At 46.0% G+C, this 14,868-nt stretch overlaps 1 protein-coding gene across 1 annotated transcript in view; it reads left to right on the top strand.

Moving 5' to 3' along the window:
* The window catches only part of Itgb5 (integrin subunit beta 5), a 113,153-nt gene that overhangs the window by 19,305 nt on the left and 78,980 nt on the right, over positions 1-14,868 (top strand). Inside the window, exon 3 of the mRNA XM_028752244.1 lies at positions 12,237-12,441. Coding sequence (XP_028608077.1) covers positions 12,237-12,441 — 205 coding nt within the window. The remainder of the gene's footprint in view (positions 1-12,236; positions 12,442-14,868) is intronic.

The raw sequence follows: 14,868 nt of genomic DNA, 5'->3' as shown, positions 1-14,868 counted from the left end.
TCTTTCTTTCTTTCTTTCTTTCTTTCTTTCTTTCTTTCTTTCTGTACAGAGTCTCACTATGTAACCCTGGCTTGGAACTTGTAGACTAGGCTGGCCTGGAATTCCTCTCAAGTGCTGGGATTAAAGATGGTGTAATGCCCAGCACCATTAAGTCCTATAGTAAGGAATATGATTGCGTAACATATATTATTATCATAAAGCAATGTAAATATTAAGTAGACCAGTGTCCTGTTGAGTGTTCTATTGCTGTGAAGAGACACTGTGATTGTGACAACTCTTATAGGAAAGCTTTTCATTGGGACTTACAGTAGCAAGAGGTTTAGTTCATTATTGAAAGATTTTGGCGTGCAGATTGGACAACACCAGACCAACCGGTTCAGCGAGGGGAGGGGGTTTATTCAGGGCAGAGGGTGGGGAGAGAAACAGGAGGAAACAGGAGAAACAGGGAGAGAAGAGAGAGAGAGGTAGAGGCTGGCCATGACCATGTAGAGAGAGAGGGAATGGAAGGGGGGAGGAGCGAGGGGACAGAGAGAACCTGCAGGCGAGGGATCAAGGGAGCAAGAGAGTGAGGAGGGGGGAGCCAGCCCCTTTTCTAGTGGGCAGGTCTACCTGACTGTTGCCAGGTGACTGTGGGGAGGAGCATACCTGGCTGTTGCCAGGTAACTGTGGAGGTGGAGTTTAGACAGAATACTAACATTTATCAGCATGGAGGGAAGGAAGCATGGTGGCATGCAGGCAGACATGGTGCTGGAGAGGAACTGAGAGCTTATATTTGAATCAGTAGGCAGCAGGAAGAGACACTGTTCTTAGCTTAAACATTCAAAACCAAAGCCCACCCCCAGTTACACACTTCCTCCACCAAGGCCACACCTCCCAATCTCCCTCAAGTAGTTCCTCCCTAATAACCAAGTATTCAAATATTTTGGAGCCTATGGGGGGCCATTACTATCCATACCAATTTTCCTTCCTTCCTTCCTCCCTCCCTCCCTCCCTCCCTCCCTCCCTCCCTCCCTTCCTTCCTTCCTTCCTTCCTTCCTTCCTTCCTTCCTTCTTGCCTGTCTGCCTGCCTGCCTGCCTGCCTGCCTTCCTGCCTGCCTGCCTGGATTTAGAGCCTTACAAACACAAACATGATACTTGGTTACTAGGAAAATGACATCAGATAGACCAGAATATGTTTAGCACCAGAACTGCTGCCACTTTGGCACAAAACACATCAGTGGAAGCAGAGACATAAAGTCCTCTTCATCTTACATCTCGGTTCCGGAGGAAAGTGTGCTTTGGACAGTGTTTTGCATGAATTAAGCACTATAATATTCTCAGTGTAAAATTTTAATATTTGTCCTGGGCTCTACTAGTGTTTGGGGAAAATGATCAATTTCTAAGCCGCTGCTTCTTTTTTTTTTTCTGACAGGGAGTAGGGTCTCACTGTGTAGCCTGGGCTGGTCTGGAACTCATAGATCTACCCCACCCCCCCTTCTGCCTCCCTACTGCTGAGATTACAAGTGTGTGCTGCCATGTCCAGTTAAGCTTCTTGTCTTTTTGTTTGTTTATTTTTTGTTTGTTTGGTTTTGGTTTTCGAGACAGGGTTTCTCTGTGTAGCCCTGGCTGTCCTGGAACTCACTCTGTAGACCAGGCTGGCCTCGAACTCAGAAATCCACCTTCCTCTGCCTCCCAAGTGCTGGGATTAAAGGCGTGCGCCACCACTGCCCGTAAGCTTCTTGTCTTAAACTTCCACTTTTCTAAGCTGTTGTTAGAACAAAGGAGCACAAGTCCCCGCTTTGTGAGTAAAAGGAAGGAAGGGTTATAGTTTGGGGCTGGCTTGGTCTGTGTGGTATCGTCTGTGGTCCCTGTGGGAGGACCAGAGATGGCTTCTGGAGGAAGAGGCTCCCTGCCCGCTGCTGTCCCTTGTATATTCTTAAGACCTTTCACCAGGAGGGCTGCAGAGGCTCCTGGGTGTCACTTGGGAAAGCCCACATAATTCCCCACACTGCGAGCTCTGCTTGGGGCCCTTCAGCTGTCTCTTCTTCCCTTTGCTAACAACTTCCTGTTCTTAATAATCAGTTCAAGGGGCTGGAGAGATGGCTCAACAGTTAAGAGCAACTGGCTGTTCTTCCAGAGGACTGGGGTTCAATTCTCAGCACCCACATGGCAGCTTACACCTGTCTGTAACTCTAGTTCTAGGGAATCTGACACTCTCACATAGACACACATGTAAGCAAAACACCAATACATATAAAAATAAGATAAAAATAAGCTATATATACACATATAAATTACATGCATATAATTCATATATATGTATAATTTATTATACATATAATTATATACATATGATTCCATATGTGAACATAAAATAAAAAATTTGTATTATATATACATATACACATAAATTATATATAATTTATAACATATGTATTAATATGTATGACTATATGTAAATTATATATATATATATACATACGTATATGTAATATGTGTGTGTGTGCATAAGTCAGTTCAAGTCTTACCTACTCTTTGAAAACTTTCCATGATAAACCTGTCTCTGTTCATCCATCTACCCACCTGCTCATTCATTTGCCCTTCTGATATATAAGAGAAATTTCCTCCATTGGAAACATAGGGCGTGAGTTTAATCATTGCTGTATCCTTCTCACATCTTTACATACACCAGTCATCAGGTCTTGACTTGTTCTTCGCCTGTATCTTCCAGTACTTCTATATCATAACCTTTCCCCCGTTCTCCTCTCATTGGGTTAATGTGTTTTTTTTTTTTTTTACCTGTTGCCAGTTAAATCATCTTTTCGTCTTATTTGTCCCCAATGTCCTTCCGAGGTTGGGGCAGGAATTCGTATTTGATATAAGAGGCCTGCGAAACAGACATGGAGTTAGGCAAAGTTTAAATCCCAGTTTTGCCATGATTTACTCTGCATTTGAGCCAGGGCCTTTTGTAGCCCAGGCTGGCCCTGACTTGCTGTACACTTTAGGATGATCCTCTGATGGTCCCATTTCCATCTCCTAACCCGTAGGATTACAGGGGTATCACTGTACCTAGTTTGTTTGTTTGTTTAGATAGTGTCTTAAGTTGTAGCCCAGGCTATCCTCAAATTCAGCCATCTGCCTATGCCTCCTGGGGTTTTAGGTGTAAGGTGTTTCACTGCCCCACAGGCTATTGTTAGTTTCTTGAAACATAGAACGAAGCTGCCACTGCCCAGCACCGAGCCTCACTAGATGCACGTGAAGTTAGGGCAGGAAGGGCTTAGGGATAGGACTCTTAACGAACTGAGCCTCCCAGATGGCTGAATGAGTCATCCAGTAAATGACCATCGTGACCTATGAACATATTCTGGTGAAATGGGTAGTGGGATCTAGGAGCCAGGGTCCTTTTTAAAAAGATTTATTTATTTATTTATTTATTTATTTATTTATTTATTTATTTATTTTATGTATACTGTCGCTGTCTTCATGCTGTACCAGAAGAGAGCATCAGATCCCATTACAGAGGGTTGTGAACCACCATGTGGTTGCTGGGAATTGAACCTCTAGAAGAGCAATCAGTGCTCTAAACCGCTGAGCCATCTCTCCAGCCCCAGGATTCATTTTGGATTCTAAGTTTCTCCTCTCCTCTCCTCTCCTCTCCTCTCCTCTCCTCTCCTCTCCTCTCCTCTCCTCTCCTCTCCTCTCCTCTCCTCTCCTCTCCTCTCCCCTCCTCTCGCGGCTTCTCCCCTCCCCTCCCCTTCCCCCTCCCCTCTCCCTTCCCCTCCTCTTTGTTTTGTCTTGCTTTCCTTCCCTTTTCCTTCCCTTTTCTTCTTTTTTTTTTAAAATAGTTTATTTTTATTTTATGCACATTAGTGTTTTGCCTGGATGTATGTCTTTCTGAAGGTGTCGGTTTCCTGGAACTGGAATTACAGACAGGTGCAAGCTGCCATGTGGGCTCTGGGAATTGAACTTAGGTCCCCTGGAAGAGCAGTCTTAAACACAGAGCCATCTCTCCAGCCCCGGTTTCTCCTTTTCTTATACGATACTTCCTGATATTGATAGTAAATAAGTCATGCTGAGTGACACATGTTTGGTCTGGTCCATACATGGGTTCCCTACCTAGCCGACTGGGTGTCCTTTGCTTGCACAGAGCCTCATTCTTGGCTGTGCTGAAATGCTTCCCCAAGGGCATCTCACCCCAGAATTCCCACTTCTGGAGTAAGCTGTCCCGGGAAATTGATTGTGTTTTTGGATGCTAGGGCTGGTGAATTCAGGAATGGTTGCGATCTAACTTGTGCTTTAGCAAGACAGAGTAAGTACAGCTTGTGCCTTCTTAACCACATCCTGGGATGCTGTCAGAGGTGCAAAGCCTCTGCCAGGAGCATGTGATACATGAGCCTACTCAGGGCTGGTACCCAGTGGACAGCCTCTGTGGATCCCAGCCAGAGTTAGCCAGAGTGGCTTTTTAATGTATTTTCCAGATGGGATCTTAATCTGTAACCTGCCCTTGAATTTAGTATTCTCCTTCCTCAACCTTATGCATGCTGGGATTACAGGCATAGAACAGGTCCATCTCTCTGTCACCCCCAGCCTCATGTCTTTGTTAATCCTAGAACAAAGTCCCCAGGGGTGCCCTGCCAGGAGACCCTGTCTCAGTGCTTTCTGCTGATTGTCTGCCTTCTTCTGCACCACGGCCCTGTTTACTCTGGCCTTCTGGATTTTGCTGGGGGTTTTAGGCTTACTGTCTCTGCCTTTAGTGCCAGGCTCTCCAGACCCTCTTCTTCTTAGACTGGTGTAGGTTGTCCCCTGTTTTACCCTGTTCACACTGCCCCATCTCTGTCCTCATAGCATGTTCCCTCAACCTGTTCTGGCCTGCCTGTCCCTGAGCCTCTTAGAACACTAACATTCTTTGTCCTTCATAGCAAGAGACACACAACAAATGCCATTAGTTTATTATCTGTTGTGATAATTTTGTCTGTCACTTTTTTCTTCTTTTCTTTTTTTTTTTTTTAAATAGTTTTTCCAGACATGATCTCTGTGTAGCCCTGGCTGTCCTGGAACTCACTTTGTAGACCAGACTGGCCTCCAACTCAGAGATCCACCTGCCTCTGCCTCCCAAGTGCTAGGATTAAAGGTGTGTGTCTTTTAATTAATCATGAATTAATTACTGATTTTTAATTAATAAATAATTCAAGATAGTGACCTGCCTAGCATCCATAGCTTTTTAAAAGGTAATTCTGCTCTTCCCTCCGGAAGTGTAACTACCCAGCCAAGACTGAAAGTGGATACTTTGTGTCAGGGTGGGAGCAGCCCGGTTCTCTCCTTCTCTCCACGTGCACATCACTGTCTAAAACTGGCACCAGGACACCCAGCTACAATGTGAAAGGAGAAGTAGAGGGGGTGTGGCTGTGTGCCAGGAACCAAGGAAGAAGGAGTTGGGTGACCAGTAGTCTGTACCCTGGGCAGGCTGAGGATGCCCCCAGGAGGACAGGGTCCAGATTAGAGAGGATACAAAGGACAAAGGTAGGCAAAGTTTGTGCTCTGGTGTGGGAAACATGGGCAGGTTGCTAGGGTGCAACAGTGTGGCCATGGACAGTACCAGGCTGCTGGGAATTCCAGGAGAAGCATGGAATCCGGCAAGGCCGCCACAGTGGGTCTGAAGGCCTGTGGGAGGGCAGGGCTTTGCTTGGGTGGGAGAGGTCAGAAGTGGAAAAAGACTGGTGAGGGCTGAGCTGGGGGAGGTGCCCTTGGCCTTGACCTTGGCGGGTGTGGAAAGGAAGAATGAAGGAGTGGATAGGATAGGAGAGGCTGAAGAATGAGGGAGACAGGTAAGAAACTAGGAAACAAGGGGGATATTCTGGTATATAGTGGCTGCAGGATAGGTAGAGAAGCCTTTTTTTTTTTTTTAACGGCAGGGAAGAAATGAAACACCTATACCAAAAGAAAACAAACAAACAAACAATAAAACAAACAAAACCCTACAAAAACAGTATTTGGCCAACTCACAATGAAATATACATTCATTTAAAAAAAAGAAACAGTTTTGACAGGAAGCTGTTAAGATAGTCCTTAAAAACTGTGATAAAGATACTGAAATATACTTCTTCATAGTTGAAGGCTTCTTGCAGGAAGGACCCAGGTGTTTTTTGTTTTTGTTTTTTTTTTTTTTGGTTTTCCGAGACAGGGTTTCTCTGTGTAGCCCTGGCTGTCCTGGAACTCACTCTGTAGACCAGGCTGTCCTCGAACTCAGAAATTTGTCTCTGCCTCCCAAGTGCTGGGATTAAAGGCATGCGCCACCACCGCCCTGCCTAGGACCCAGTTTTTTAGAGGCGCTGTCCACTGGGAGTTTGACCACGCTCCAGTGAGTATATGGACAACACAAACTGTGCTTGCTGTGGTTTTTTGGAGGGTGGGGCTGCAGGCTAGGGACACAGGATGAGGGCACAGGGATGGGAGGGAAGATCTGGGAAGAAAGGGAATAGAGTGTGATCGGTGTGCATTGCATGAAATTTCCAAATAATTAATAATATTGTGTCGGGGGGGAAAATAAAAACAAACACAAACTCCAAAAGCAATGTTTAGCCAAGTCCCAACGAGACATACGTTCATTAAAAGAATCTCCGTGCTGGGACTAAGGGAGTGAGAACCATCTCGGTCTACTGTGGATGCCTCATAAGTGTTTGTGTGCTGAGTTAAGTGAGGCAGTTGAAAGCTGACAAGGGATGTCTCCACCCCCGCAGGCAGGCAGGAGGCCTGCATGGCAGTGACTTGCTGGCACACAGTACACATTCTGGCTTGTCGTCAGTTACCATCCCCCAGCTCATGAGGGACTGCCAGGCTGGAGTGCGGCTTGCCCTGCTCAGAGGGTAAGGCCAGCAGTAACCAGTGAGCAAGGCCAGCCTCGGACAGCAGCCAGTTCCCCTGGATTCAGTTCCCCTCCCCAACTGCTGGCCTCTGCACTTCTTCCCCTTACAATCCAGGGCTTGGGCCCGCTGGGCTCCTTTCCTTCTAGATTCTTTTCTGGGGTTGTTACTCCTCAGTCTTTCTCACTGATACAGAAACAACACCCATCCTTCTCCAGCCGTGACACCAACCTGTGGAGCTGGCCTTGACCACTGGGGAAGGGATTTGATTTGTGAAATGTACAGGGAATCAGGGGTTTCGGTTGCAGCAGCAGATAGCACCTTTGATGTGACCTTCTCGTGGCAGGTACCCGAGGGAGCAGAGCCTGGTGTGGTGACTTGTCAGTTCCGACTGGGAGCACCTCCCTTTCCTTCCTTTGATCATTAGTGCAGTGCAAGGGGCACTTGGGCTCCCATTCTGTTACCACTATTGATCACTTATCTGTAACCTAGGCCCTTTGGGAGTCCTTAGGAGACTTTGATCAGGGTGTTCCCATGTGGAGCCCTTGGACAGTGCTCGTTCCGGTACTAGAGTGGTGAGCATCTGCAGCAGCCTTGCTGTGGCCACTGGAAGCTTGCCCTGAATTAGTTTCCTTTTCTTTCTGTGTTGAGATGAGTCCTCGGGCTGGAGAGATGGCTCAGCTGTTAAAGGCTAGGCTCACAACCAAAAATATAAGAGATGAGTCCTCTCTGTGGTTTGTGCCTCTCTGTGCCTTTTGTCCCTTTCAAGGAAGTGTTTGTCCTTTAAGTTTGGTGAGTGTCCCGGGGTCTTTACATTTGGGACTACAGGACTTGACTGTGTGTAGAAGCATGGACTGTGAGCCCTGTTAGTTTCCTGCTGCAGAATTCAGCAGTCGTCTTGGGTACAAAGAACAGTGAACTTGGGTCCAGAGGTCAGGGGTTGAGATGAACTCATCGTGCTTGGGTGAAGGGAGATGTGTGGATATCTGGTCCTTAGAAGAGCAGGGGTGCATGGGGGGAATCATTCACTTTGGAATGTGACACCTGGACATTTGGGATGTCCAACACCTGGCAGAGGGCTGGGTGTGAGGTCCCTGGGATATCAGGAGCTGCTGTGAAGAGGACTTTCTCCATCATGGGTCTCTTCTGTGAGGGCTTATAATTGGTTTCAAGAGATGGCTCGAAGGTTAGGAGCATACTAAGTATTCTTGCAGAGTGTATGAGTTCAGTTCCCACCAACATCAGGAGGCCTGCAACTTCCTGTAATTCCAGTTTCAGGTGATCTAAACTCCTGTTGGCACCTGTCCTCATATAAGTATGTACCCCCCCAACCCCAGCACACACATGTACACATAACCAAAAAATTTTTTTCTTGTTCTTTTTTTGTTTGTTTGTTTTTTGTTTTTTGGAGACAATGTTTCTCTGTGTAGTCCTGGCTGTCCTGGAACTCACTCTGTAGACCAGGCTGGCCTCGAACTCAGAAATCCGCCTGCCTCTGCCTCCCAAGTGCTGGGATTAAAGGTGTGCGCCACCACCGCCCGGCTTTTTTTTTTTTTTTTTCTTTAGAGACAGGGTTTCTCTGTGTAGCCCTGGCTGTCCTGGAACTCACTCTGTAGACCAGGCTGGTCTTGAACTTAGAAATCCGCCTGCCTCTGCCTCCCAAGTGCTGGGGTTAAAGGCATGTACCACCACCGCCCTGCCAAAAATAAAGACTTAAAGGCTTTGTAATCTGATGCATCATCATTCATGGAGATGTGGCTATTGAGATAGTTTCTTGATTTCTATTGCTTTTATACCTGGAAGGTCATGGAGGTCAGACCAGCCTTTGGTTTCCTCTCTTTAAATAATCATTTGACCTCGTGCAGGCAGAAGCTAAAATAACTAGGAAGGAGCTTGAGACAGCAGAGATCTTAGGCTTAGATAGGGGTCAAGCTCCGCTGGGGTTTTGACATTCTCTCTCTGTCCCTTCATTGGGCAACAAGGAAGAAATTAGCTGAGGCTATGTTTGGACCATGTTAGAAAGATGGTCCATTTTAAAGGCTATCCTACTGCTTACATACCTGCCTCTTATCTAAAAGTTCTGTAGACTTGCCATGCCTAGTATTGCCCAGCTGGTGGATCTGTGGCACAAGAATTCTTCTCAGACAATGGCAAGATTTGACACATAGATAGAGGTATCTCAGAGACCACTGGGCCCATCAGTGAGACCACCGGGCCCATCCCAAAAGCAAGCAGCTGGATCTGAGGAAGGGAGACAGAGCGTCACCACACAGATGGGATGGATAGTGCTAAGAGAGCTCAGTTTGGTCTGAATGGCATTCTGTTTATCACTGTTCACTGCTGCTGTAGGGGCCACTAAGGGGACTCTTCCTCAGAAGAGGACAGCAGACAGCCTGGCTCCGACCTGATCTTGGGCAGAGTGTAATTGGTCCAGAAGGATTAAGGGAAGACGCTCATGCCTGGTGGTAGTAAGGCTTAATGATGAACTGGTCCAGACAGGTGTACTTCACACAACTCTCCTGCAGTTAGCTTTTTGGGGTTGGACCAGGGAAAGGTTCCGAAAGTCATTAAAAAAGGAGTGAGTTGAACTCTGCACCCTTCAGGCTATAGGCAGCTCTTTAGGCTTCTGGCACAGGACTGCGGGACAGCAGGATGGCCTGTGGAGCCTCAGGTGTTAACACTCTCTCTTCCTTCCGTCCTGTTTTCCTCTTATCATTGTGAATCTGTGAAGACAGGTATGACTACCTGGAGCCCAGTTCTGAAGCCTCAGTTTTGAAATCTAGGCCCAAAAAAATCTATATATATACACACACACACACACACACACACACACACACACACACACACTCTTCCATGTTTATGGAGTGCAGTCACCAAAGGTTTTCACAATGAAGATCTCGGGGGTTAAACATGTAACAGTAAAAACAGACAGACACCACTAAAACACTAGTTGTTTATAAAACCTAGGAAAAACAGAAACAAAAATAACCACACGCTCCAGGAGAGTGCATTTGGCTTTACTTACTTAAAATACTGTGTGCTGTATATGATGAGTCATGCCCACAATGACGACATGGTCAGGAAACTGAGGCAGGAGTATTGCCACAAATTTGAGGGTCAGCTTGAGTTAGAACAAATGCCAAAGTTTTCTTGATGACTTTTTTTTTTTTTTGGAGAGTTCAAGGCCAGTGCCTTGAACTCACAGAGATCCACCTGCCCTTGTTTCCCTAGTGCTGGGATTATAGACATGAGCCACCATGCTCAATGCTCTTGACTTCTTAGCTTTAAAGTTTTCGATGATTCTAAAAACCACCGATTAGTCCTAGAACAGCTACACCCTTGATGGAGGGTGTGCCTACTAGATTTTTCTGCTTCTGCCGATGGTCTGGCGTCTGCCACCGCAGGCTAGGTTACTGACTCACCAGGCAGCCAGGGATTATGTGGCCTGGTGTTGGTATCCACCCAGCTACAGAAGGAAGAACAGCTTGGGCTTGCTCTGCTGTTAAAGTCTTTTCCTGCTGGGAAAAGCTCAGTTGGTAGAATGCTTGCTTAGCATGAAGCCCTGGATTTTGTGGAGACCAGAGATCCAAGGTCATTTTAGGCTACACAGTAAATTTAAAAAGCACCTGGGCTACATGACCAACAAACAACACAGCAACCAAGTTAAAACAAAACAAAAACAGACCTCTTTCCCCAAATCATCTATCTACACAGGTAACAGTTTCAGGCAAAATAGATTTCTCATTTTAAGATTACTGCCTGAAATTAAGATTCAGTCTCCCAGGGCTGGAGAGATGGCTCAGTGGTTAAGAGCACTGACTGCTCTAGGAACCATGGTGGCTCATAACCATCTATAATGGGATCCAATGCAGTGTACTCATACATAAAATAAATAAATAAATCTTTAAGATTCAGTCTCCCCAATCTCAGTCCTTCTCAGCACCCCCATCCCCTTCCCTCTTCCTTTTCTTTTTTTTTTGAGACAGAGTCTCATGTAGCCCTAGTTGGCCTCAGACTTCGAGTATAGCTGAGGCTGGTCTTGAACTCCTGCTCTCCTGCCCTCTACCTCCTGAGTGCAGGGAGTGTCATGAAGATTCTCTCATCAGTATTTCTTTACTGTATAAGCCATCAGTACAGGTGAAAATGAAAGTACTTCTGTGTTCTGCCCATGTTGTCCTGGTGCAGGCAAACTTGTGTTTCTGCCCCTTCCGCCCCTTCTAACCCCACCACTGTGCAGAGAGTTCATGTGCGTGCTAGGCAGTTGTTCTACCACCGAACTACATCCCAGTCCCTTGCCTTTATGGTAGAAATGCCTTGAGATTTCTGCTTAGTCTACCTGTTGGAAGTGAGTGGTGTGCCGTGTATTTCATAGGGTTTAGGTTTACCAGACGGTAAGATTACATTATCAGAGAATGCAGCATCTATCTCTTATAGATATCCCCCTTTCTTCTGAGTTATCGTTTTCTTTTTTTAATGTACTGTGTATGGATTGGTGTTTTGCCTTTATGTATGTCTGTGTGATCCCCTAGAACTGGAGTTACAGACAGTTGTAGCTACCACATGAGTTGCTGGGAAATAAACCCAGATCTTCTGGAAGAGAAGCTTGTGCTCTTAACCGCTGAGCCATCTCTCCAGCCCTTGAGTATTTCCTTATGATAGAAGTGTTTTACTGGGTAGAGGTGGCACATACCTTTAATCCCAGTACTCAGGTGGCAGAAGTAGAAGCAGAAGAATCTTTGTGAGTTTGAAGCCAGCCTGTTCTACAAAGAGAGTTCTAGGATATCAAGGGCTACACAGAAAAACACTGACTCAAAAAGAAAAAAGAAAAGAAGGAGGAAGAAAAAAGACTTCTGAGCACACAACTGATACTGTGTGTTTGCGTGTATGCTCCCATGTTGCCCTTGAGTGTGACAATGTAGCTTGTTCATTCTTTCCTTCTCTTTGTAGAGTCCTGGAACGGAATGTAACCCAGGTTTTATATACGCTAGGCAAGCACTATTTACACCAGGCTACAACCTAGCCAATATCAATGTCTTCCTCTTGCTGAATATGTAGTCAGGGATACCAGAAATGACAGTAAAAACGATCTTTCTTCTCCTCCTTCTCCTTCTTCTTCTTCTTCTTCTTCTTCCTCCTCCTCCTCCTCCTCTTTCTCTTCTTCCTCTTCTAACTCTTCCTTCTCCTCCTTTTCCCCTTCCCTCCTCTTCCTTCCTCTTCTAATATGTTAACCTTAGTTCACAACAAGCCTGGGTGACAAGAGCTTCTGTCAACCCTTAGTCCTCACGTGGCATTTGAATCAGGATTACCCCTGCCTCCACTTTCCAACAGTGAAAATGGAGTGCAGAGTTTCAGGCCCTACCCTGATGGCTGCCTGCTTTTGCCTGTTTCTCTACTCAGTACTTTGGCAACCCACGGTCCATCACCTCTCGGTGTGACCTGAAGGCAAACCTCATCCATAATGGCTGTGAAGATGAGATTGAGAGCCCAGCCAGCAGCACCCGCATCCTTCGGAACCTACCTCTCAGCAGCAAGGGTTCCAGTGCCACGGGCGCTGATGTCATCCAGATGACGCCGCAGGAGATTGCCGTGAGCCTCCGGCCAGGTGAGGATTCCTCAGGGTGGGTTGGATGCCGTAGGCTCAGAAAGGCCCACTGGGTGTGATATGCTAATGTGGAAGATGGGGTTGATTAAGCTCAGAGCCTGGAGATGGTGATGGGACGAAAGGATCATACCAGGGAGGGGGGGATAAGGATGCTGGAGATGAGGCTAGGTGGAGTGTCTTAGATATATATTAATATATATATATACATATATTAAGGATTGAAGTAGAGGCCGTGCCTTCATAAATGCCCTGGGGATCCATTTTTGCAACAAACATAGTAAACATGCAAACGATGATAAAAGCCCAATGTTGTAGGATATTTATAACATACAATTTCCTATTTAAGCCTTTAAAAATATTCCTTTTTATTGCTTGTTGCTTTTAATAATGTGTGTGAGTGTCTAAGTGAGTGCATGTAAGCGCCTCAGAGGCCAGAGGCATGGGACAGATTTCCCCTGAAGATGGAGTTCCAGATAGACGTGTGCTGCCTGACATGGAGCTGGAATGGACTTTGGTTTCTCTGAACCTTCTCTTCCATTTACGCCTTTTTTTTTTTTTTTTTTTTTTGAGGCATGGTCTCACTATGTAGCCCTAACTGGCCTGCAACTTGCTATTACACCAAGATGGCGTGGAACTCACAAGAAATCGGTCTGCCCCCAGAGTCCTGGGATTAAAGGCACATTTTAGCCATTTTTAATCATGTTCAGTCACCATGCTGTGCCGCCATAACTGTCTCCACACTACTCTATGTCCAACAGAAACTCTACCTAGTAGGGAACACCTCGTCACCCAACCGTATTCTGAAGCCCTGGTAACCTGTAGTCTACTTTTGTCTCTGTGACTTTGCGTCTTCTAGTGAACGCGTGCACACAGAAGCATGCGGTATTTGTCCTTTAACACAGCCTTTGCAAGGCTCATCAAACTGGAGCACAAGGCAGAACTTTTTATTTTTCTTTCTTTTTTTTTTTTTAAAGATTTATATGTAAGTACACTGTGGCTGTTTTCAGACACCCATATGAGGGCATCAGATTTCATTGCAGATGGTTGTGAGCCACCATGTGGTTGCTGGGATTTGAACTCATGACCTCTAGAAGAGCAGTCAGTGCTCTTAACCGCTGAGCCATCTCACCAGCCCGAACTTTTTATTTTTCAAGGCTGTGTGATATTCCATTATATCACTTTTTGTGTGCCCATGTATTTGTTAGTGGACATTTCGATTTTCTTCTGTTGTGAGGCATGCTGGTTTTATTTCTGGAAGGGTGCTGACAGACTTACTCCCTACTCAGTACAAGTGGCTTAGATAACGCTACTTCTAGGAAATGTTTTTCCCATCAGCAATACGTTTCTGAGAGTGTCTCATGTAGCCCAGGTTTGCCTCAAGCTCACTATGTAGATTGAACTCCTGATCCTCCTGCCTCCACCTAAGTGCTAGAATTTCAGATGTGTACCCAACACCCGAATATGTAGTGCTGGGGATCTGGCCCTGGGCTTTGTGCCTGTTAACCGAGACTGTTGTGCTAGCTAGCCATCCATTGCCTGATGTTCATTCTGTGTGTCAAGGAGCCTGTGCTTGTAGCTGAACAGGAAGTCTGAAGTTTTGAGTGGGGCAGGTGTTTACAGTAGCTGTGCTTTGGGGTCCTTTCCTGTATCCCACTGTCTGCCATACTTGACCATAGCTATTTCTAGATGGCAATCTAGTGCTTCGGACAGATTGAGGCAGGGGGTTAATTATGAATGGTTGGTGTAGCCCCGGCTTGTCCCCTAGCTGGGAAGCCCTGGGCAGGTTATTTAACCCCTCACCCTCAGGATCACAAGGTCTTCAACACCTTCCTTCATCCTTCTTGAAGTAGCCAGGGCTTCATACAAGACTGCCATCTGAAAGGACATGCGGGACATGCCTTTGATCCCAGCACTGAGAGGCAGAGGCAGGTGAATTCCAGGCTAGCCTGGTCAACATACTGAGTTTCAGGCCTGCAGGGGCTACATAGTAAAACTTTGTTTCCAAAAAAAAAAAAAAGCTGAAGTCATTATTTATTTTAAGGATATTGGCTGCTGGGCAAAGGGACCTGTGCCCCAGTGTGGGGTCTGGTGCAATAGAATGTTGGTAGTAAGCCTTCCTCAAAGCTCACTGTTTTTATACCCATTCTCACTTCCTGGTTCTGTGAGCATGCATTGGTTTAGAATGAGCTTTGAGTCCCTAGATGCTGGAGAAGTGTTTGGTTTTTCTTTGTTTTAATTATTGTGAAGCCAGAACAAAAGACGTAAGTTGGCCTAGGATGGAGTTGGCCCAGGAGGACGGGGAAGCCCACATTACTGAATTTAGTCACACGTCCTATTAACTATCATGTAAGTTCTAGTATTAGAAAGAAAGAAAGAAAGAAAGAAAGAAAGAAAGAAAGAAAGAAAGAAAGAAAGAAAGAAAGAAAG

This window comes from Grammomys surdaster, unplaced genomic scaffold (assembly GCF_004785775.1).
Source record: "Grammomys surdaster isolate TR1022 unplaced genomic scaffold, NIH_TR_1.0 125889, whole genome shotgun sequence".
Classification (NCBI taxonomy): domain Eukaryota; kingdom Metazoa; phylum Chordata; class Mammalia; order Rodentia; family Muridae; genus Grammomys; species Grammomys surdaster.
This window is presented reverse-complemented; position numbering and strand designations above follow the sequence as displayed.